This window comes from Tamandua tetradactyla, chromosome 21 (assembly GCF_023851605.1).
Source record: "Tamandua tetradactyla isolate mTamTet1 chromosome 21, mTamTet1.pri, whole genome shotgun sequence".
Taxonomy (NCBI): domain Eukaryota; kingdom Metazoa; phylum Chordata; class Mammalia; order Pilosa; family Myrmecophagidae; genus Tamandua; species Tamandua tetradactyla.
The window spans coordinates 52,755,541-52,777,073 of record NC_135347.1 but is presented as its reverse complement, the minus strand read 5'-3'; the positions used below and the strand labels follow the sequence as shown (position 1 = coordinate 52,777,073).

At 37.9% G+C, this 21,533-nt stretch overlaps 1 protein-coding gene across 2 annotated transcripts in view; it reads right to left on the bottom strand.

The window, feature by feature from the left end:
• The window catches only part of ARSB (arylsulfatase B), a 191,507-nt gene that overhangs the window by 153,236 nt on the left and 16,738 nt on the right, over positions 1 to 21,533 (bottom strand). For both annotated transcript variants that reach the window (XM_077139343.1, XM_077139344.1), the window contains exons 2-4: positions 14,511 to 14,697; positions 10,314 to 10,504; positions 1,098 to 1,305 (exon numbers count right to left, since the gene is read on the bottom strand). In XM_077139343.1, the coding sequence (XP_076995458.1) occupies positions 1,098 to 1,305; positions 10,314 to 10,504; positions 14,511 to 14,697 (586 nt within the window). The remainder of the gene's footprint in view (positions 1 to 1,097; positions 1,306 to 10,313; positions 10,505 to 14,510; positions 14,698 to 21,533) is intronic.

Here is a 21,533-nt window from a genome sequence, read left to right as displayed (position 1 = left end):
ATGCTGAGTGAGTCTAGCCAAAAACTAAAGGACAAATACCGTATGGTCCCACTGATGTGAACCGACATTCGAGAATAAACTTGGAGTATGTCATTGGTAACAGAGACCAGCAGGAGTTATAAACAGGGTAAGATAATGGGTAATTGGAGCTGAAGGGATACAGACTGTGCAACAGGACTAGATACAAAAACTCAAAAATGGACAGCACAATAATACCTAATTGTAATGTAATTATGTTAAAACACTGAATGAAGCTGCATCTGAGCTATAGTTTTTTTTTTGTTTGTCTGTTTGTTTGTTTGTGTCTTTTGTTTTTTTCTCTTTTTTATTATTATTATTGTTTTTTTTATTTTTTTCTCTATATTAACATTCTATATCTTTTTCTGTTGTTTTGCTAGTTCTTTTCCTAAATCGATGCAAATGTACTAACAAATGATGATCATGCATCTATGTGATGATGCTAAGAATTACTGATTGCATATGTAGAATGGAATGATTTCTAAATGTTGTGTTAATTTCTTTTTTTTCTTTAATTAATAAAAAAAAAAATCAGAATAGCATTGCTGTCCAAAAGTTATCTCTGGCTGTTGGGATTGTGAATTTTATTTCTTCATTATTTTTTTCTCTATTTTCTATAATGAACATGTATGACTTTTACTGTCAGGAAACAATTTTAATACAAAATCTCTATAGTTGGAGACTAGCCTATCCAGCTTCATAATGCCACGCCCTGTGTTTCAATCTGAAGCAACCCTCGTCAGTGGAAGTTCAAAGAGGATGGTTGAGCTATCGAGAGAGTAGAAGACAAGCCACTCCTAGGATTCACTCTCAGCTGCTCTGTGAATGAGTGACAACCACTCATGTTCACTCAGAGACCAAGCTCCTGTCCCCAGGCACACTCCCAGAATATTCTGATATCTGAAGGAGCGGGGAGAAAGCTTATAATTCTTTTCCCTAGATATATCTTGTCTCCACCATTATAGTTAACACTTATTTTAATAAGGAGTTGCTATCTGCTCCAATTTGTCTTCTTCATGTTTATGGAACGCCATGTCCTAGGCTTCGCCGAGGGATGACTTTCCTTCTGAGGGACTCACCTGTGGAGAAGATGAAGACCGTGTTGCTCCAGAAGCCATGGGTTTTCAAAGCTGCAGTGACGTTTCCCACCGCCTCGTCCATAAGGGACACCATCCCCGCATAGTGCTGCCTGTTCTTATCTTGGATGAAGTCATATGGCTTCAGGTACTCTTCAGGGACCTGAAGGGGCTCGTGCACAGACTGCAGAGCAAGGTAGAGAAACAGAGGCTGGAAAGAGAATTTGTGCAAAACAGGTAAGAGAGCATGGAAGCAATCAATGTAAAAGAATAAGGCAGTAGAGATTTACCAATTAATAAAAACAATATCAAGACCACCCTTACAATGGGAGAAAGCATTTGTGAATCATATATCTGTAAAGGACTTGTATTCAGAATATATAATGGACACATACAACTCAATAATAAAAAGACAAATAACCCAACTTAAAAGGGGTATGAAATTTGGAAAGACATTTCTCCAAAGAACATATAACAATGGCCAAGAAGCAGATGAAAAGATATTCAACATCATTAATCGTTAGGGAAATGCATATCAAACCCACAAAGAGATACCATGTCACACCCATTAGGATGGCTACAATAAAAAAGACAGAGCATAATAAGTGTTGGCAAGGATGCGGAGAAACTGGAGCCTTCATACACTGCTGATGGGAATGTAACATGAGGCAGCTACTATGGAAAACAGTTTAGCAGTTCCTTAAATTGTTAAATGAAGACATACTATATGGCCTAGCAATTTACTCCTAGAGAAAGGAAAGGATATATTCACACAAAAACCTGTACATGAATTTTCACATCAGCAGTATTCATAGTACGCAAAAAGTAGAAACAACCCAAATATCCATCAACTAATGAATGGATAAACAAAATGTGATATTTCTATACAATGGAATATTATTCAACCATAAAAAGGATTGAAGCTCTGGCACATGCTACAACATAAATGAACCTTGAAAAAAATGTTAAGTGAAAGAAAGCAGTCACAGAAGACCATATATTTTAAATCCCACTTATATGAAATGCCTGGGACAGGCAGATCTATAGAAATGGAAAATAAATTAGTGGCTGCCAGACACTGAATAGAGAGGGTAATGGAAAATGACTGCTAATGTGAAGGGAGTTTCTTTCTGTGGTGAAAAGAATGTTCTAAACTTGCATTGTGGTGCAGATTGCACAGTTCTCTGAATTTACTAAAAACTTATGTACTGTATGGTTTAAATTCGTGAATTTTAGGAGTGTGAATTATATCTCAAAAAGACTTATAAGCTAACAAAAGGAAAAATAAGTCAGTCTTAAAATGGTCTAAAGTTGGCATGATCCAGCCAAGTAATAATAATATCAATAATAATAACCATATATTAAATGTTGTCTATATACCAGATATTATGATAATAATTTTTACATACTATTTTAAGAATCAAAACCTAACTACATTACATCCATTTTACAGATGAGTTCACTGAGGCTTTGAAAGGGCACATGACCTGACTAAGATTACATTAGTAGCAGAATAATTTCCTATGGTAACTTCCACCATTACAGTATGGATATGAACCAAGAGATGAATTTGGGCATCTAAAGATTATTTTAGCTGAAACATAAGTTTCAGTTTAAGGTTTTTTGGATATACTATTTCATGAGAAAGTAAGTGAACACCACGCCTTCTTAGTCTCTGATGTAGGACCAAATGTAATACTAATTTAACTAAGGAGTGAGACACACTGATTTTACTTTGCCTTTTACACCAAGTCACAGCATTTAACATCAGTGATATTCCAGGTCAGCCTCTCCTTTCCACTCAGCCTTTCTGAAAGCAGTTCCAATCTGAGTCATTCTCTTCACTGTGCTCCTAAAGAATTTTTTGATGTGTTGAAAACCCTCAAAGAGGGTGAAAACAACTTCTCAATGATGAGGACAAAACCTGTCACGTGGGCATCAGAAGACCATGCAAAGACCTTGTACTACCTGCAGACTAGATCCTATTAACTTAGAATTATAGACAAATTAACGTTTTTCTCTGAACAACAACAATAAAAATGTGATCTTTTTTTTCTGTTTTCCCATAGAATGTGGGCAAACAGCCTTAGTTGTGTCAATATGGCTGTGGGAGACCAGGAAGAGATAAGATGATGGGCAGTACAGCCCATTTAATGAGGTGAGGGCCTTTGCGGCACATTCTAGAGTATTTCCATCCAATATTGCAAAAAGTGAAGTTTCAGCACTCTCAAGATGAACTATATTCATGAAACAGCTACTTCCCAACAATGCTAGATGTGAAACATTTCTCTATTTTTAATTGAATAAAATTAATGGAACACTGCGTGGTAGCCCAGTGGAAAGAACAATTAGCTAGGACTCCAACATTCTCCAACCACAATGAGAACCACCCCCCAAATCCCTGCTTCTAGGACTTTCTCTATAAATAGCTGTAGCCAGCTTCCCCACCCCTGCCAGCCATGGCCTCAGATCACTGTGAGCCTAATGCAAGTTGCCACTGTGCAGAGAATGGGCACATTTCAGTGAATCCAGCCCATTATTACTATATATGATGAGTATTAACTGACCCGTGTTCCAAACCTCTCATGCCCTGGCCTCGGAGACGTGTCCCCCCATTCTGACCTTACTGAAGCCTGATTCCAAACACTGAAGTCTCTGAACCCTACGTGGATCTTCATTATTCGCAGGTTTAGGCTGGAATCTGGTCTCTCCCTTACCCTCGGATCAACCCAGACACAGCTGCCGCACTTACAATCTCCTAACAGCCACCCTCTCAGGTTTCTTCGGAACATAACACGGAATCCTCTATATGAAATCATGATCATCTGTTTAAGTATGACTTAAAAGTTAGACATTGTTACATAAAAGTATTAGCATATTAATGTTTAAGATGCTAAGGATTTTTCCCTTTCTTATTATGTCATGTAGCTACTAATATACATATATATATCAAATATCATCACCATGTTAAGAAACATTTCAGTGAAGAAGAAAGACATTTTCATATATTTTCATAATTTAATGCATAAAAGAAAAAAGCATACGGTATGTTTAGAAATTGTTATTCTAACTTTGACTTCCAAATTAAGACATTTCTGCCAAATTATGTCAGGGAAAAGTAAGAGTCTGTCACTAGAAGCTTTAAGAAGCTTCTAACAGTGTAGGCATGTGAGAAAACATTTATTTTTATCTTCAAAGTGTTATGGAGGGGGGAGCTATTTTCTAGGAATATGTTACTTCCACTTTCTAATGCTATTACCACAGGAATTATCCTATAGAAAAAGAGAAAGGACATTTTTTCTCAAACCGTGTTAAATCGCTGTTAGCCATAACTCTCTGAGTCCAGCATCCACAAGCGTGTTTCTGTTACAAAATAGCTCCATATGCTTTTCCCCCTCAAGTGTTCTTCAAAATAGATGAAGTTGGTTTAAGAATACTTCCTGTGTATTTCTCTAGTGAGTTCCATTTTAGAGCCAGTTGCCTATGGTACAGTCTACATACCTAAGCACCTAAGAAATTAGCACAGAGTTAGATTTAATATTGGGATGAAAAGATGAAAAGTCCAGCTTCTGGAACTGGTTTGAGACATCATTTTATTGAGAAGTGAAAATGGAGACATCTGCACTTGCTGTCTTAAACTGTCTTGGACTATTTCTCAGGCATTGAATATTTCGTGCATTTAGGTCTATGCTTGAAACTTCTCTTTGAGGATGCTTGGAATTCTGGACACAACTTTGAAATATTTCAGAGACTGTAGTGAGATGCCCATCCTCTAATCTGGCTGTTTCCATAATATTACCTCTGAGCAGCACCACGTTAACAGCATTGGCTTGATGGCTTGTAAACCCTTGGCTCTCAGTTCCTGTGCTTTCCCCATCAGACCACCTTAAGACAACCTACTCACGGAGAACTGTTATGCCCCAGCTGCTTCCTCTCTTCCACTTAAGGTCATTCGGCATTGTTTCTTAATAGGTACTAATTCCTATTGTATGCCTATTATAGTTATTGCAAGATCAAGGCATTGTTACAATGTGGACCTCTAAAAGGAAACAGGCTTTTGCTTGATCGCCTGTGTGAGAGGGATGCACTGAATGACACACCCTAGACCACTAAAGGCACAGGGCTGCACATCAGAACCCCTGGTGGGAGCTGGGAGGCTAGGGAGTGGGTGGTAATTAAATACCAGTGATTGGGTCCCACCTCAGACCAAATAATCAAGAATATCTAGTATCGGTATTTCTTACAGTTTTCCCCAGATGATTCTAATATACAGTCTGAATTGTGCACTGGGGCTCAGAGACTCTAGTCTTGGACTTGGAGAGTAGCTGTGAATTAGGAGGCCGTTAAGTACAGGAGCCAGCACTGGCTGTTAAGTGGAGTCAGCCAGCATTGGTAAAGCTCAGTGACCTTGAACAAGTTACTTCTCTAAGTCAGCTCACTTATCTATAAAATGGTGCTGACCTCAAAGGACAATACAAGGACAATTTCCTTAAGCCCTTATCTTGTTGTTGGTGTTTTAGCTGTATCTATAAAATGCTAAGCATTTAGAAGCAAACTGAGAACTTAAGCCATTTACTAAGGAGTTATCTATCTATCCAATTACCTGAATATTGGTTTAGTTCTAGGTCTAAAACTTTCATGTTTCTCCATATTTAAGAGAATGTTTCAATACTGGCCCTGTTCCACAGCAAGCAGGTCACTACAAGATGTTAGAGAGTATAAAATACCAAGAGTGGGACGAGCTGAGGATGGATACCAAGAAGATCATCAATGCTGAGTGAGAGTAGGCAAACCAAGGAATAAACTATATCAAAAAGGAAGTCAGCAGTTGGGTATCAAGTCTGAACAGGTATATCAACCAGAATCCAAATTGGTCTCCACACTGAGGATACTAGGACATCGTCAAAGAGACAAAGTGCTTGAAATTGGGGGGAAAAATACAAATAATGTTATTTATTCTGTAATTTGCTTTGGTAGGGCCCCATTGAAAGACTGATTTCATGGGTGCGCTAATGCTGTTTTTAATAAAGCCATGTATTTAGCCCCTTGTTTATTAACAAAAACATCTGACCCAATTTTAAAAGCACTTATAATCTAGATCAAGAGAGTTTAGCCAAAACTTTAGCTCATGAGGTTGATTCTCTGATATGGATAGAGAGAGTCTGTTCAGACTCTTTTCTATTTTTACCTATTGGTAAGTCAAAAGACTTCTAAGAGTCATGACATACACTCTAGCTTCAGTACAATAAATGTGAAAAGCAGGCTCATCGATATATTCTGTCGATGGACTAGAAGACTTGATATTGCTAAAGATGTCCATTCTCCTCAAATGGATCTACAGATTCAATGCAATCCTAATCCAAATCCAAATCAAACCAGGCTTGTTTTGTTCTGTTTTTGTAGAAGTTGAGCTGAGTCTAAAATTAACATGAGAATGCAAAAGCCCCAGAATAGCCCAAAATAATCTTGGGTGGGGGGGGAGAAAAAGTTAGAGGGCTTGTATGACCTGGTTTCAAGACTTATTACAAAAAAAGCTCTAGGAAATTTCTATATGTTGCAGAGCTAGCAGGTCCACTGAGAGATGTCAGATATCAAGATGACATGGTGGTATTGGTATAAGGGGAGACAAATAGATCAATGGGACAAAATAGAGAACCCAGAAATTGTAGAAGCAATTGATTTTTCATCAAGGTAGCAAGGCAATTCAATGGGGAAAGAAAATTCTTTTTAACAAATAAGACTGAAACAATCTGGATATACATATTGAAGAAAAACCTGCCCTCAAATAATTTGAAGCCTATGATGAATTGAATCTAACTGGAGCAACAACAAAACCCAGGACCAGCTCAATTATAGACTACACTGAGTCAATGCGCCAGACTAATGGCCTGGTACAAGAAGAAGGGTGCCCTTTTCTGGGCATAAATATCATTCACTTCAGTCTCTATGTTTCTTTACTCCAACTGTCTGGCATTCCAAGACCTTATAAAGCATGCAAACAAACAAACAAAACAGGAAAATGGAACATATCATCAAGAGAAGAAACCATCAATATAAGATACAGATTTAGCTTAAATGCTAAATTATCAAACAGGCATTGTTTGATAAAATTATTTTGATTAATACATAATTTGATTTATTAATCAAAATCACATTAATAAATAAATACATTAAAGGATCCAATAGATCTAGTTCATCTGCATGAACAGATGAGGAATTTCAGAGAGATGGAAGCTATATAAAAAAAGAACAAAATGGAAATGCTAGAAATTAAACATATCTAAAAGAGATGGAACAGTAGACTAGAGACAGAAGTCTAGCAGAGATATCTAGCAGATTAGACAAAGAAGAAAGAATCAACGAATTAGAAGACTGGTCAATAGAAATTATTCAAACTGAAATACAGAAAGAAAAAACAGTGGAAATAGAAGGACTGAAATCTGGAATAATATAAAACAGGCTAACAAATATGTAACTGAAGTCCCAGAAAGAAAAGAGAGAAAATGGAGAAAAGGAAATTTGTGAACAGTTAATGGTCAAGAATTTTCTAAAACTGATAATAAACACCAACCCACAGTGAGTCCTAAGGAGGATGCATCCAAAGGAAACCACACCTAAGCACATCATACTAAAAATATGAAAAACAAAAATTGGAGGAAATCTTAAAAGCATCTGAAGTTAAAAAGACACATTAGATACAATGAAACGATGACAAACATGACAGCTAACTACTCATCAGAAACAATGGAAGCCAGAGAGGATGAAGTGACATCTTTAAAGTACCGAGAGAGAAAAAAACAAAAAAAGTCAGTGTGGAATTATTTATTCAGTGATATTATCCTTCAAAATGAAGGCAAAACAAATACTTTTCAAATAGACAAAAGCTGAAAAAATTGTTTCCAGCAGTTCTGTACTAAAAGAAATACTAAAAGAAGTTGGGGGCTCAAGAGAAATAACACCAAACCTAACATTAAATAACCTAGTTTATAAGATTTATGGCAGATTTGCATTTCTATAAAAGAAATGCAGCTTATCTAACAAAACAAAGCATTTCTAATAAAACTTTGATAGTGCCCAATTGGTATTAGGAACAAGTTATTTTTAAATGGTTTGAACTATTTATTATAGTAAATTTGTCAAGAAAAATATTTGACAACGCTTTGCTAGCTTCTCCATTATCTCCGCATTATTTATATATGAACCGTAGAAAGTTATTCTTGATATATTACTTGCCCTTGTTCTTTTCAACAAAAATTATTTTAAGCACCATGATTACCCATTTTTTTCATCACATTTATGTTCCACCTTATTTTTTTTAACTGAAAATGTGAAAACTTTTCCTTATTAAGGACATGTCTCTACCGAATTATGCCAAAAACAACATCCAAATTTGTGTGCCATCATTTCTGAAGTTAATTCCCACAAGTTAATTTCAAAAACTGTTTTGTTTACAGTTGAAATAAGAGTGAACCTTCAAAATAACAATTTGGAGCCACTCTTATTTATTTTGGTCCAGACCAGTGCTGTTTAATACGGTAAACACTAGTCACACATGGCCATTTTTTGAGCACTGCAAATATAGCTAGTCCAAATTGAGACATTGTGCAGGCTTGAAAGGATTATGTGCCCTAAAGAAGCCATGTTTTAATCCCAATCTCATTTTGTGGAGGCAGCCGTTTCTTTTAATCCCTATTCAGTACTGTAGTTGGAAATGTGATTAGATTATCTCCACAGAGATGTGACATCCAACTGTGGGTATTAACCTTTGATTAGAGGGAGTTGTGACTCTACCCATTCCAGGTGGGTCTTGATTAGTTTACTGGAATCTTTTAAAAGAGGAAACATTTTGGAAAGAGCCATGAGCCCATACAGCCCGCGACCTTTGGAAATGAAGGGGAGAGCTTCAAGAAACAAGAAGCATGGAGAGAAAGCTAGCAGATGTCCCCATGTTCACCATGTGCCTTTCCAGTTGAGAAAGAAACCCTGAATGTCACTGGCCCACTTGAACGAAGGTAACCTCTTGTTGGTGCCTTAATTTGGACATTTGTATAGACTTGCTTTAGTTTGGACATTTTCACAGCTTACTAAATTCCCCCATATAAAAGCTGTTCTGTTTCTGGTATATTGCATTTCGGCAGCCTACAAACTAGAACAGATGTGATATAAATGTAAAATACAAATGATACTTTAAGGACTTAGTAGGGGAAAAAAGGTTATAAAATATCCCATTAATGACTTTTTATATTGATTGCATGTTGAAATGATATTTTGGATATACTGAGCAATATATACTATTAAAATTAATTTCATTAAAAAAAGTTTCAAACATGAGGGCTAGAAAATTAGAAATTATATATGTGACTTACATTATATTTCTATTTAGCAGCACTGGTCTGGAGCTAGGCTTCTCAAACTTTAAAATGAATATGAATATTCTTGGCAGCTTGATAAAATGCAGATTCTGATTTAGTTAGATCTGGAATAAATCTCTGAATTTCTAACAAGCTCCCAAATGACGCTAATTCTGCTGTTCTCCAGTCTACAATTTGAGTAGCAAGGGATGAAATGATTTCTCAGAGACATATCAGATTTGTGTTTATATAATAAAGCAAAGATCAGCAAACTACTGCCTGTGGCCAAAGCTGGCCCACCACCTGTCTCTATAATAAAAACACTGTTGGAACACAGCCACGTCCATTTGTTTACATATTATCTGTGCCTGTTTTTGCTCTACCACAGCAGAGCTGAGTAGCTGTGACAGAGATCCGATGGCCCACAAAGCCTAAAATATTTGCTATCCTGCCCTTAATCTAAAGTTTGTCATCCCTTACCAGAAAGTTGCTGTAATAAAGTCTCATCTGGAACATCAGCCCATCATTTAAAAGAGAAAAGGATCCTTTTACTAATTACTTACTAACTATGCACATAAGTCACCAAAATAATAAAACTACATTTCTACTGAAATACAATAGACACAGAACACCTCAACATATGACCTGGGAACTACCTGCATCAGAATCACCCTTCAGGAGTGTCTTTTAAATGCTGACACATGGATTTCTGCCAGACCTGCTAAATTAGACTCTTACAGGTGGGCTCTAGGAATCATCACTTTTAACAAGATTCCTAAGCTGATTCTGATGCATTCCTTTTCCTGTATTCATCTGAAGACGTATTATCTGGACAAGATTTTGACATCAATAAAGGAGCAAGATATACCTTCTCTGGCGGATGATTAGCTATGAGGTCTGTAGCTCTTTCAGTAAATATGTTTGTTGAATACATATTTTTATATCCTGCTGCAACTTCTTCACCATCTCGAAAATCAAGAGCACATCGTGTGACATTGAGGGCGTCGATTAATGTGCAACGCTCATGGGAATAGTAATCTTCACTACCCAGGAGGTATCCTACAATGCAACGGAAGAGGAAAGCAGTCAGCACAGCACAAAACTTGTTAAACAAAGCAATGTCCAACATTTAATTGCTTAATGTAATTGATTACCCCTGACAAGGCTAATCAAATGACAAGGCTAATCAGGGCACCGTTTCTTAACATCTCTATGTCGGATAGCAGGAGACATTACAATATTATTGTAGCACTTCAAACCCATTCCTCACTCAAGTCTTAGAGCACACGCTCTAGCACGTAACTCTCCAAGCATACAGGTGATTCCAAGCAAATATGTTTAAAAAAATTGGAGCTCAAATTCAGTAGAGGTGATAACATTTCAGTCGTTGAAAGCTATTTAATGGCAAAAATAATATATGGTTACTATGGTTTGTTATAAGTTTTTACTCTGAGGTGATCGTGTAAATGAACACAGGATTCAACTAATGTTATTTACATTCTGACACTGGCTTCAAGGTTAGTTATTATAAACGGTGCTAGCAGGAGTCATCTTTAGTCAGATACTGACACCCACTGGCGATAGATGTAAATCTTTCCAGAGAATCTCTAGACATAAAAGAGCCAAAAGAGCAAACTAAAATGCAGCACTCATATTAGATTTTTCTACCTACAATGATCTCAACCTCTTCCCAAATTTAAATGTTATTAGCTACCTATTCCACCATTTAAACAAAAAAAAAGGAGGAAAAATACATTTTCTCAATGAATAGTTTCTGTAAATGTTCCATATTTCCCTAAAATGTTAAAATAAGCTGATAGTATGATTGCATTTATATGAAATCCAGAATAGGCAAATCTACAGATATAGACAACAGATAGAGATAGAGACAGAAAGTAGATTAGTGGTTGCCGGGGCTGGAGGGGTTGTGGGAACTAGGGAATGGCTGCTAATGGGGAGGGGCTGCTTGTTTGGGCCATGACAATGTTCTAAAACTGGACTGTGATGATGGCGGTACACCCTGTGAATCTGTTTAAAAACCACTGAATCGAACACTTTTGGCGAATTGTAAGGGGTATGAATAATAAGGTATATCAATAAAGATGCTAAAAAGAAATAAGCTTGCCAGACTCTTAGGCATCTCCTGACAAATACTGCTTATTTAACCTTAAAATGAGGACGATAAAGCTGACCCAGCCCTTTCCCCAGTTATAAGCTTTCCTGATAGTCACAATTAAGACTTTATTACATACCTTCCATAATAAATAAATTCATTCTTTTATTATTCACAACTAAGTCACAATTACACACCTTCCATAATAAATTCATTTTTAATTAATTTTCTTTTCAAAGGTCCTGAATACAATTAATACCCTGATCTTATGATAACTTTTTTTATATGAAAATCTTTATCCTACATATATAACAGAAACAGAAATCTTATGTGTTTATTAGTTAATGTGTAATAGAGAAAGAAATGTATCTATAAAAATAATTTCAGCCATGGTATGGGTGATTAGAGCAATCAGAATACTGGGGTTCCATTTTGGGCTTTTAATAATTACTGGTGTTAGGGTTTGAGGAAATCACTTTAGGTTCTTTACCTGCATGTGTAAACTGTTTTGTACCATTTGGGAGAACAGATACATAAAACACACACAAAACTGACTGTGGTGATGAATGCACAACTATATGATGAAATTGTGAGCCAATGATTGTATACTCTGGATGGTGTGTGAATAAATCTCAATAAACTAGCATTTAAAATATTACAAATAGGAGGATTCCAGTAATAGGAGAAATATTTATTCATATATTTGGCCAAACTGATATGAAGCAAACATGTGACAATCACAGAGAACTTTTTGGCCTAACAGTGATTCACAGATTTAAACTTATGTACTACGCCTAAAGAAAAGGCAGCCTATGCCTTTTTGGGGAAAAAAATAGAGAAACTTCTTGAACAATTAAATTTCTGCTTTATTTAACAGCTTCATTGAAAAATAATTCATATATCACACAATTCAATGGTTTTCAGGGTATTCACAGAGTTGTCCCACCATCACCACAATCATCTGATGGCCTTTTAACAACATCTGAGACACAACAAATAGCTGCATGATGTCATACCCTCCTTGTCTACACACTTCCATATGAATGTGGGTGTTTATTCTTCTTTGTTTTTTTTTGGCAATATTTCTTTTTTTAAGAAAATAACAGATAAACAAAAAAAGCAAAAATTTCAAAGCACATTGTAATAATTAGTTGTTGAACAGATTTCAGAGTTTGGTATGGGTTACAATTCCACAATTTTAGGTTTTTACTTCTAGCTGCTCTAAGATACTGGAGAGTAGAAGAACATCAATATAATGATTCGGCACACTCATTTGTTAAACCCTACTTTCTCTGTATAACTCCACCGTCACCTTTGATCTTTCTCCCACTCTTTAGGGGTATTTAGGCTATGCCCATTCTGACTTTTTCATGTTGGAAGGAGCTATTGATAACATGGAATAGGGGAATGGAACTAGTTGATGTTCTGGAAAGGCTGGCCCCTCTGCACTTCAGGACTTATCTGGTCCAGAGATCCATCTGGAGGTTATAGGTTTCTGGAAAGTTACCCTAGTGCGTGGAACCTTTGTAGAATCTTATATATTGCCCTAGGTATTCTTTAGGACTGGCAGGAACAGTTTTGTTTGGGGTTTGGCAAGTTATGATAGGTAGCATGCTGACGTCCTGCAGCTTGATTTTGACCCTGGATTCAACAAGGCACTTCAGAGCTGTGTGCTTCTGTTGCGTTGTTTTGGCCTCCCATATAATCACTTTTACTGAATTACACTTTTGTACTTTGGCGCTAGCTTGCATGAAAGAATGCCTCAAGAAAGAAACATCTATGGGAAAACCACCATTTTATTACCAAAATGGTGTTTGTAAGGATTCTGTCCACCTTATCTTGAATGAGGACTCAAAGAAGAGAAATTTCTCCAAGGCTGAAGAGCCAGAGAACACTTTACTTTTCCTCAGCATCTGGTTTCCATTTATCTTATACATAATATGACTCTTACAGCCTTTCTTTTTTTTTTTCCTAAGAAATGTGTGAGTTGAACATATAAGTACCTTTAGCCATGCAGTTTGTGTGTTGCTGTTTTTTGCTTCTGTTTTTTGTAATTCAGTGCCATATAACTATTCTATCTTTTTCTAATCACCCTAATTTTTATCCTATTTATTTTTAAACTTTCAATATATGTTCCTTTTTGGACATGGCTGGTTGTAAGTAAATGAAGAGATATATGAGAGATTGGTAGGTAGCTAAATAGACAGAAAGATAGCTCAATATAAAAAGGAATTGTCAGAAAGAGATAAAGCTGCTGGTAAGATAAATATGTTGTTAATTAAGACTTGGTTCATAACAGGTTTAAGGAGGGCAAATTTTAAAAACAAACTTTAGATTTCACATTTATTTTTATAGGGCTATCAAGTCCATAAAATATTTTTTTATTATTTCTTATTATCTTTTCTATGATCATTTGTAATACACCCTCCCATTTTATTATTTAATCTATTTTTCCCAACCCAGTGATTCCAAAAAACAGATCCCAGAGATGAAGAAAAGGATGCCAATGGAATAGGACCACTCCCGCACGTGCCCAGAAAAAAAAACTGAATATAGTCCACAGGAAAAAATATATATACACTGAATCTTTGTGGGGAAATGAGTCTGTATTGGATTTTTGCCTGGAATTAAAAAAAAAAATCAACATATGCCCCTTTTGGTAATAAGGTTCTCTGAGAGCAGAGAACGAGGAGGTAGTGAACTCTTCCAAGGTCCAAGGTGGCATTTAGTGCTTGGCAAAGGTCACCTGCCTTCCTGTGGCCTCGCCACCATCACTACTGAGCCCAGAGCCATGGTTATGGACGTTACATCATCAAACAGCCCCTCTGTGCTGCTGACTGGTCTAGTCTGCGTTCATATTTCCAGTTATTTCATTTCCCTGCAGTTGTGTGTGCTTTACGAGATGGCTGAGGTTAGTCTGAGTTGTTACGGAAACATATGCATTTTCATTACCAAAGAAGGTATCAAATCCTCGGCGGGTTGGAAGGCATTCTTTCCGGTACATTCCCAGATGCCATTTTCCGACCATATGGGTAGTGTAGCCTGCTTCTTTCAGAAGCTGGGGCAGGAGTTTTTCATCCAGAGGAATACAGTTGGGCTGACAAGGCCAGATTATCTGGTGCTGTAAACCCGTATGGATCTTAAAGAGATAAACATAAAATTATGGATTAATGACATCAAAACATTCCGAACAAGCAAAGTGGCTGCCTAATTTATTGGTCAGATCTGTGGATTTGGATGTTTAACTCTATTCCTATACAGGCTTAAGATATTTCTGAAGGCAGTTTAACTCAATCAAATGAGGGAAGGGACATAAACCGGATCTGAAAAATGAATACAAGCATTCTAGCAAACATTAGCTATTTTCAGCAAATATTTGTCAAGGCCCTAAGTTAAAAACTATTAACTGAAGTTTTTACTTCCTACCTTAAAAAAAGTCGCAATGAGGGGAGATGTGGCTCTATTAAGAAAAAAAGCATTCCTGCCTGCTCAGAAGTAGATGCTTAATTAGAAGCAGCTCCTGCTATTTTTGAAGATATTTTTAAGGGTTATTTAACAATCAAATGAAACTGATAATCCATGTTTCTTATGCCAGTTTGTATAAACCATAATCTTAAAAGAGAGTGATCAACTTTTTTTTTTTAAAGTACCTAAAATTCCAAGACATAAAATGCTTCCTTCTGTGGCTAAATAAAGTCAAACTGGTCACCTGACTCACAGTTTGGGGGGTTCCCCCAAAACATATGCCTTGGGTACAAGGTCCATATAGTAACCTTAGAATAGATATCCACTGTTACAGGAAAAGGCTATTAAAATATTCTTCCCTCTTCCAACTCCAAATCTGTGTGAGGCTAGATTTTTTTTAACTGATTTCAACCAAAACAACATATAGTAACAGACTGAATACTGAACAGTCTGAACATATAGTAACAGACTGAAGCAAAAGTAACAGTCTAGCTATCTTCTATTAATAAAAGAGATTTGCAAAAATATAAAACAATGTCACTCTTCTCCATTAATTTTTTGTTTCAGAAAATAGTTATTTTTCATGTTATTTATATTAACATATATACATTTATTTTTATTAAAAACATATACATGTTTTTCAGTGATTACAAATAGTTTGAAATGTCTCAGACTTAATTTTTTTATTTATTAATTTAAAAAATTAACAAATAAACAAAACATTAAGATATCATTCCATTCTACATATATAATCAGTAATTCTTAATATCATCACATAGTTGCATATTCATCATTTCTTGGAACATTTGCATCAATTTAGAAAAAGAAATAAAAGACAACAGAAAAAGAAATAAAACGATAACAGAGAAAAAAAAAAGATTATACATACCATACCCCTTACCCCTCGCTTTCATTTATCACTAGCATTTCAAACTAAATTTATTTTAACATTTGTTCCCCCTATTACTTATTTTTATTCCATATGTTCTACTCTTCTGTTGATATGGTAGATACAAGGAACATCAGATACAAGGTTTTCACAATCACACAGTCACACTGTGACAGCTATATCATTGTTCAATCATCATCAAGAAACATGGCTACTGGAACACAGCTCTACATTTTCAGGCAGTTCCCTTCAGCCTCTCCACTACATCTTAAACAACAAGGTGATATCTACTTAATGTGTAAGAATAACCTCTAGGATAACCTCTCGTCGACTCTGGAATCTCTCAGCCATTGACACTTAGTCTCATTTCACTCTTCCCCCTTTTGGTCGAGAAGGTTCTCTCAATCCCTTGATGTTAATTCTCAGCTCATTCTAGGGTTTTTCTCAGTCCCTTGATGCTGAGTCTCAGCTCATTCCAGGATCTCTGTCCCACATTGCCAGGAAGGTCCACACCCCTGGGAGTCATGTCCCACGCAGAGAGGGGGAGGGTGGTGAGACTGCTCATCGTGTTGGCTGGAGAGACAGACCACATCTGAGCAACAAAAGAGGCTCTCTTGGGGGCTACTCTTAGGCCTAAATTTTAAGTAGACTTGACCTATCCTTTGTGGGGTTAAGTTTCATATGAACAAACCCCAAGACTGGGGGCTCAGCCTATAGCTTTGGTTGTCAGACTTAATTTTTTAATACAGCAACTATTGACAGGTACAACCCACATAAATCTAAGTTCTTTAGGGCCCTGAATAATTTTTAGGAGTGTTAAGAGGTCCTAAGATCAAAAAAAAGGTTTGAGAACTGGTACTATAATGTGATTATATTCATATATATGAATATGAATATTAATTAATAATTACTATTACACTGATAGTTGCAATGAAGAAAAATGGAGTAGGAAAGGGAGATAGCAGTTAGAGGTACTACTCCAGATAGGGCAAGAGAAAGTTTTCCTGAGGAGTTATTCCAGCAGTACCCTGAAGAAAGAGAGGGAGTGAGACATGCAAAAACCTGGGGGAAGAGCAACCTAGGGTAAGGAATAAAAAGTGCAGAGGCTCTGACACCGCCACAAGCTGGGAGAATGCAAAGACTGGCCAGGAAGCCAGGGTGGCCCTTGTGGCATGCTCCTGGGCTGAAGGGACACAGCAGCCCCTGCGGGTACACTGTGCACACACGGGGTCCTTCTCCACCCTCCCGGCCTGCCCGCCTAGTCTCTTTTTCTTACCCACACCTCCTCCTTGCTCAGCCAAGGAGGAATCTTTGAATGAAGTAGGGCTTGGGGCTCACATTCCACTCTGCACTGGGCACTGCTGATTTCCCTGGAGCAAATGGGGCTCTGGGGACACCGAACTGAGGGTGTCAATTCTCAACCCATCAGCTTCAAGGTGAGCAGCAAGCGATGTGTTACGAATAACTGTTAAGGTATGTTTGCAAATGATTTACTTGCTTTATAATATAAAATAGAAAAGCATCAAGCTCGGGGAATTAAATCCCAGCTCCATCCCTTGCTGGCTTTGTAACTTTGAGCAATAACTTTAGTAACTCACTAATTTCAATAACTTCAGCATATCTTAGGTTCATCTGAGTTTCTTTCAGCAACTTAGGCTCATCTATAAAGGAAGGATAATAATGATAATATCTTTAAGGAAGGAGAATTAATGAGGTACTGTACAGTTGTCACAGGAGTAGCTGTAAGCAACACTATCAATAATACATCACTCACTCATTGGCATTTTTTTTTCACCTGCATTTCCTTTTTCTTTTTGCATATGTAGACACCGGGAATCGAACCCGGGTTCGGCATGACAAGTGAGAACTCAGCCACTGAGCCACCGTGGCCCACCCTCACCTGCATTTTAATATGCTTTCTTGAGTGAGGACAGGCTGTCCCAAAAGGCACTGTGTAGTACATGTGAACATCAAGTCAAATGGTCAAATGTACACAGGGACTACCAAACTACAGCTCTGGCTAGCTAAATAGCTTATGTATTTCTGATTTTCTCAAATTCGAATACTGACTACTCAGACCAGTCAGACTCACAGATTTTTTTTGTCTGCCTGTTTTTGTTTTTCAAAAAAAAAAAAAAACCCTGTGAAATTTACATTTTTCTAATTTACCATAAGCTACTGTTAAATAGTGTTCTCATAGATGTTGATTGTTGATGTTGTCTTGAATTTTATTTTTTGTGTGCCTTTCCAGACTCAACACTTCTGGAAATGCACCTGCTGCTGTCTGATTTCATGATAGCTTTCCATGCCCTCATGAAAGAACCATATGGAAAACCTTAAATGTTAAATTAAGTGAGTTTATTTGGGGGATGATGGATAAGTTTGCTATTTTGTTGGTGGTGATGGTTTCATGGGTATATACACATATGTCAAAACTCATCAAATTGTATACTTTAAAAATGTATAGTTTACTGTATGTCAATTATACCTCAATAAAGCTGTTCTAAAAGTTAACGTTTTCTACTGAGATTTTTTTAAGCGGCTCCTAGAAATCACGGAACATCCACATAGGGACAGATGCCGATCGATGGCTTTCACTTGGCCTCCAAATTCACTCTCTGCCTTCTCCGCCCTGCTCTCTCCCCTGGGACGCTGTCCTACACAGACCAAATCCTGCGCCTTACCACGGGGTCCAGCCAATGGGGAGCCCTGGCAGGAGATGAGAGAGTGGGTGGCCTGGACCCAGCTGGGTCTCTCCACTGAGTGTCACTCTAAAGGCAAACTTCTTTATCCAACACTCTCAATCTCAGTCCTGGTACCACTCCTTCCTCTCCTTTCTTCTGGCCTACTGGTGGTAACACCTCCGCTGGCCTACTGCCCTTGTGGTTCGCACCTTTAAAAATAGTCCCTTTGTGAACAAACCTTCCCTAATTTATCCTAATAGGAATATGCCATCTGTTTTCAGCAGGGATACCGAATGATATGGGATGCTACAATATCCAGGCTGAGATACACTGCTCTCAACTACACAGACAGACAGACAGACAGACACACACACACACACACACACAAGAAGGGTTCTTTCCATGGTTAACCCCAGAAGTTCACTCGACAAAAAAAAAATTAAAAACTTCATAATATATACTAATTGGCAGCAGAGCAAAACAGAACAATATAAAGATAATATTTCATGGAATCCAAAAGTCCCAGTGGAGAGAAAGGCTGCACACAAATTCTTAAAAATGGAAAGCTCATCCATCACATGTGGAGAATTAACTGTGATCGCTAGGAAGTGCTGCCAAGGGGTGCTCTGTGATTTGGTTTTCCAAAGCCATGGGCCCCAAGCCAGGTGGTCAGCTGAATGCTGCCTCCATTATCTACAATCATAGGGAGCAGGGAATTTGTTCATTTCAGTCCCTGAGAACTTATTTGACAGAGCGTTTTTATGACATTGTTGGGGAAGTAGAAGCCAAATTCTGGACAACAGCCAAAAACATGTTTCTGGTCGGTTCAAACACTATTTGAAGTAAAGAAGCCGTAATGTGTAGAGAAGCAGTAAAGAGGCAAATGCTGAGCCGGTTTCAACCCAGCACTTTAGCTGAGCCCTGAACAGCAGAGCCACGCCGTGCTTGGTGGAGCAGGAAAATATACCTAAGCAGGGCACGGGCAGGAACCTAAAGAAAAAAATAAGGATGCTAAGCTTCCACCACAGAGCCTGTGAACACAACAGAGTCTAAAACAATTACATTGTCACAGCCATTTTCAATGTTCAGTGAATATGTATGACTGCAGAAGGTCTTTTCATGAAATATATAAAAGCTCAAAGGGGTTACCTGCCTATCTACTATGTGTGACCATCTCTTCTCCTTCATCAAACCGTATGCTCTCTCAAAAACAACTTCTCCTAAGATGCCCTCTCCAAAGGCAGAGGGTCTGCAAAGTACTGTGAAGGAACTGACTGTCCCTGGCTTTCTTTCTATGAGATAACTGATGAGAAAGTATTGTTTTCATGATTTTGTTGCACATAATTTATTTAACTCTGTGAGTTATTCTTTCCTTTGTAGACACAGAAAGTCCTAACAGTAGAGTCTCATGGGCTTAAAAGAGAAAACCCAGCTTGGGAATGTAGGGGAGAAGTTCCAGCATCTCTCACAATCCCACCCTCCCAGGAAGGTCCAGGGGATCTATACAGCTGTTAATGCTTTGGGACTCAGTACAACCTCTCAGTTACACTTATAATAAACTGCCCTAGAGCCTACACAAACCACTGCTACGCATATGGCGATAAATGTTATTTCTCTCTCAACCTCAATAGCAATGAGATAACATACAGTTGAACACAACCAAACAGCAGGTTGGGCTCAGAACTTCCAGCCTATGGCTTGATCAGTACACTGCAGGTTTGGACCATAGTCAAGCACCCCTCACGCTATTTTGGGGGGTTTAATCCTGGAGATACCCCTACTGAAGAACAAATGGATAGTGGAAAACCTGTTATCTCCCTTTAGGCCTTCTAAAAAGCAATCAGCTGCCCATGCTGCTGAAGCCAAGATCTACTGAACACATGTGTGTTAGGAGCCTGGGTTTGCCATATGGCCTGGATCTTCAGTACTCAGCCTACAGAACTGGCTGGAGTCAGTGACAGTTTTAAGAGTCTATTAATTTTGCTGTTGATTAGTAAAGAATGCAAATTTCTGACTGAACCTACCAAGGGGACACCATTTGTAAAAAGAATAAAGAAGCCAGAAATTGTTGCAGTTCCTGCCTCTGTTTAAATTACAAACCCAACTGAAAGCCCAAAATGAAAGGGAAAGAAATAAGGAAAAACGAAGGGAAAAAAAAATCTTTAGCAAGGTGATATGATTAAGGAAAAATAAATAAATGGTTTATGGTCAAACACAGAGAGGAACACAAAGTGATTCTTGAAATATCAAAGTTCATAGGTCAAACAACAATGAAACCCCACAGGCCAACTGTTCATACTCCACTCAGCCTCAAACTTATTTCCTTATTTTCTCATTTCCAATTACTTGGGAAGTAAAATACGTAAACAAATTGAATGGTTTCCTTGAAACACCTTCATTACTTGCAGTATATGGTCTCTAAGCTCCCCCTTTCTTTCTGGGATAATGCCTATTGGCTCTGGCTAGAGTTGGGAAGGACACTTGGATTTAGTGAAATTGAAAGAGCCCACTGGAGCAGCCATCCGCAGGACCCCCTGCAGCAGAGCCTGATGTGTTTCTGTTGGAGGCCATCTTGCCTGTTATGGGAGCTTAATGAGCCCTTTGCTTCTCCCTCTAATTGAGCAAAGGAAGAAGACAAACAAGTGCTTTCCCTTTGGAGCTTCCTATGGCTTCTGGGCTGCATGGTCCTCTCATCCTTCACTCTGTGGATGCTTTGCCAGGCAGTCTATGAACACTCCCAAAGTGCAACACAGATCCTTCCCCAATTTCTCTGCCCATCTCTTCCATCCCTCACCCCCGTTTGGGTAAGCATGTGGAGGGGATGAAAACTGGGAGGGGAGAACACTGAGGGCAAGGAAGAACAGAGGCACGGGGTAGGGGCATCCTCAGGCACACCCTCCATGCCGCAAGGTGCAGTTTCCTGTTCCGCCTGCCACT